Source organism: Glossina fuscipes, unplaced genomic scaffold (assembly GCF_014805625.2).
Source record: "Glossina fuscipes isolate IAEA_lab_2018 unplaced genomic scaffold, Yale_Gfus_2 43, whole genome shotgun sequence".
Taxonomy (NCBI): domain Eukaryota; kingdom Metazoa; phylum Arthropoda; class Insecta; order Diptera; family Glossinidae; genus Glossina; species Glossina fuscipes.
Window position 1 is genome coordinate 699,473 of NW_023998427.1, and position 2,177 is coordinate 701,649.

At 32.6% G+C, this 2,177-nt stretch overlaps 1 protein-coding gene across 3 annotated transcripts in view; it reads right to left on the bottom strand.

Annotated features, from left to right (window-relative positions):
- The window catches only part of LOC119637053, a 17,034-nt gene continuing 14,857 nt past the window's right edge, over window positions 1-2,177 (bottom strand). Inside the window, exons 10-13 of one of the 3 annotated variants that reach the window (XM_038032863.1) lie at window positions 1,957-2,123; window positions 1,405-1,892; window positions 910-1,118; window positions 1-271 (exon numbers count right to left, since the gene is read on the bottom strand). In XM_038032863.1, the coding sequence (XP_037888791.1) occupies window positions 209-271; window positions 910-1,118; window positions 1,405-1,892; window positions 1,957-2,123 (927 nt within the window). In that variant the 3' untranslated portion in view covers window positions 1-208. Of the gene's footprint in view, window positions 272-909; window positions 1,119-1,404; window positions 1,893-1,956; window positions 2,124-2,177 lie in introns of those variants that run through there. The other 2 variants (XM_038032864.1, XM_038032865.1) reach the window with 2 other exon arrangements.

Here is a 2,177-nt window from a genome sequence, read left to right on the forward strand (position 1 = left end):
CGTTCTACTATCCGAAATAGTTTAGAATCTATTTATTTATTTTTTTACTCTCTTTTTCTTTAATCTATATATATTGTATAAATTTATACTATAGAAACAAGGCTAAAGGCTACACAAGAATACATAATGATTTACCCTTTTCTCTTTGTCGATTATCTGTCTATTCTCTACGTTGAAGCCATAATAAATGAAATTAATTTAAATTCATTTAATAAGTTGAACCATCATTAATGTTCGGGTTAAATTGATTGGGATTGTAGAATTGAGGTACCTAAAATTAAATAAAATAAACAAATAAAAAACAAAAAAGTTTAGAAAAAAAATTAAACGTAAGCGGCGTCGTTTTGTTATATCTTTGACTTTTGGTTATACCTTTTCACTTGTGAGAATTACAAGCATATTGACACAATGACAACTATATACGACTAGTTGATTGCACATCAAATGATTAACATTTAACATAGTTATCAATTATAAATGATTAACGTTGTAATGTCGCTAACGTTAAAGTCGCTCAATATTCCGGACCACATATGTGACAAAGTAATGGACATTCAGATTTATCTCAAATAATTGATATTAAAATTTCTAATTAATTGAGACAACTATTTGAAGATATTCAAGTCCCTTTACCGTAGGGAAGAAATATGTGCAATCTGTTAAAATCAACAGACAATATCAATTAAATGTATTTATGCCAAATTTTAGATTTCTATTTTCTCTCTCTTCAAATTACAACAATAGACAGATGAAAGTTTTATATTTAATCAGTAATTTTTCAATGATTAAAATAACATTTCACAGAGTTATCACATATTATTGTTTCTCGGGATGTGAGACTTGAAATGAACTCTTGGCAGCAAGGCTGTCGCTAAGCCTCTTAAAACGTTCTAAACATTTTCGACTTACATCTTGTTGTTGCTGTTGCTGTTGCTGATAACCTCCGCTAGTGTCATTTAGCTGCATTGTAGCTTGTTGCTGAGGTATGGCTCCTGGCACAAGGAAGCCACCTTGAGGTACGGTAGCCGACGGTAGAGCAGGAGCTAATATGTTGTCAGCCGCTTTACTAAGAGGAGCACCGGATGGATTAAAAACATCTACATAAGAATTTTTCAAGGCTAAAAAAAAAAAAAAAAAAAATTATAATAACAATAAGAATAAATTAAAGATTTAAAAAAAAAAAAGAAAACGGTATTTCTCGGCAAAACAAAAGACTAACGTGAAACTAACTGGAGCTTATGTTGCCCTCATTGAAATATATGCCAATCAGGTTGCTTGAATTAAAGTCAATACCTTTTTCAAGTATCGACGAGTAATGAAACGACGTCCCTAAAAAATTACATTTTTTTTTTTTTTTTTTTTTTCATAGAGATTTCATTTTAATTTCGACCTTAGGTTACTCACTTCGATTTCTCTGCATTTTAAACATATTTGATTGTAAATGCGGAGTTTTTGTTGAATTAAATGGAGCTGCGGAGACAGTGGCGACAGGAGCAACGGGATTAGCAAAAATGGTATTATTGGAAGGTAACGATGTCACTGTTGCATTAGATAGGTATGGTTGTTGCTGTTGTTGTTGTTGTGGTTGTTGTTGTTGTTGTAGTTGTTGCGTATAGTGTTGCTGCGTCTCGATAAATGGCACTTGGGATGGATGCGGCATTTGCGGTGGCTGATGTTGTGCTTGAGGCATCAAATCGCTCATTTTTGGAGGCGGCTTTAATGATTCCTCTTCATTGCCATCGCCCTCTGTATTAACCCATTTTTCTTCCGCCGCATCCCATACTATAGTTGGATTTTTGTCATCGGGCAAAATCATTTGATTTTTCGGTTTTAATGAGAACTTATTCCAAATGCCGCCAAACCAACCAGAATTTTGAGAAGATGATTGGTTTCTTAAATATAAGTACAACGTTACCGCAAAATTTATTATAAATTCAATGATTCTGTCACGCTTACCCTCCTTTATCTTTTTCATTTTTCGACAATTTTACAATTTGTTGATTTATTTTTTTATTCTCCTTCGTTCCGATTGTTGTTTTATTGCGATTATTGCTATTGGCATTATCTTCGTCACTGTCATAGATTTTCGTTTTCGGCATCGATATGTTGGGTGGTCGTGCATTCTAAACACATAATTAGTTGTATAGAGTAGATGAGAGTTTTCTTTTTTTTTTTTT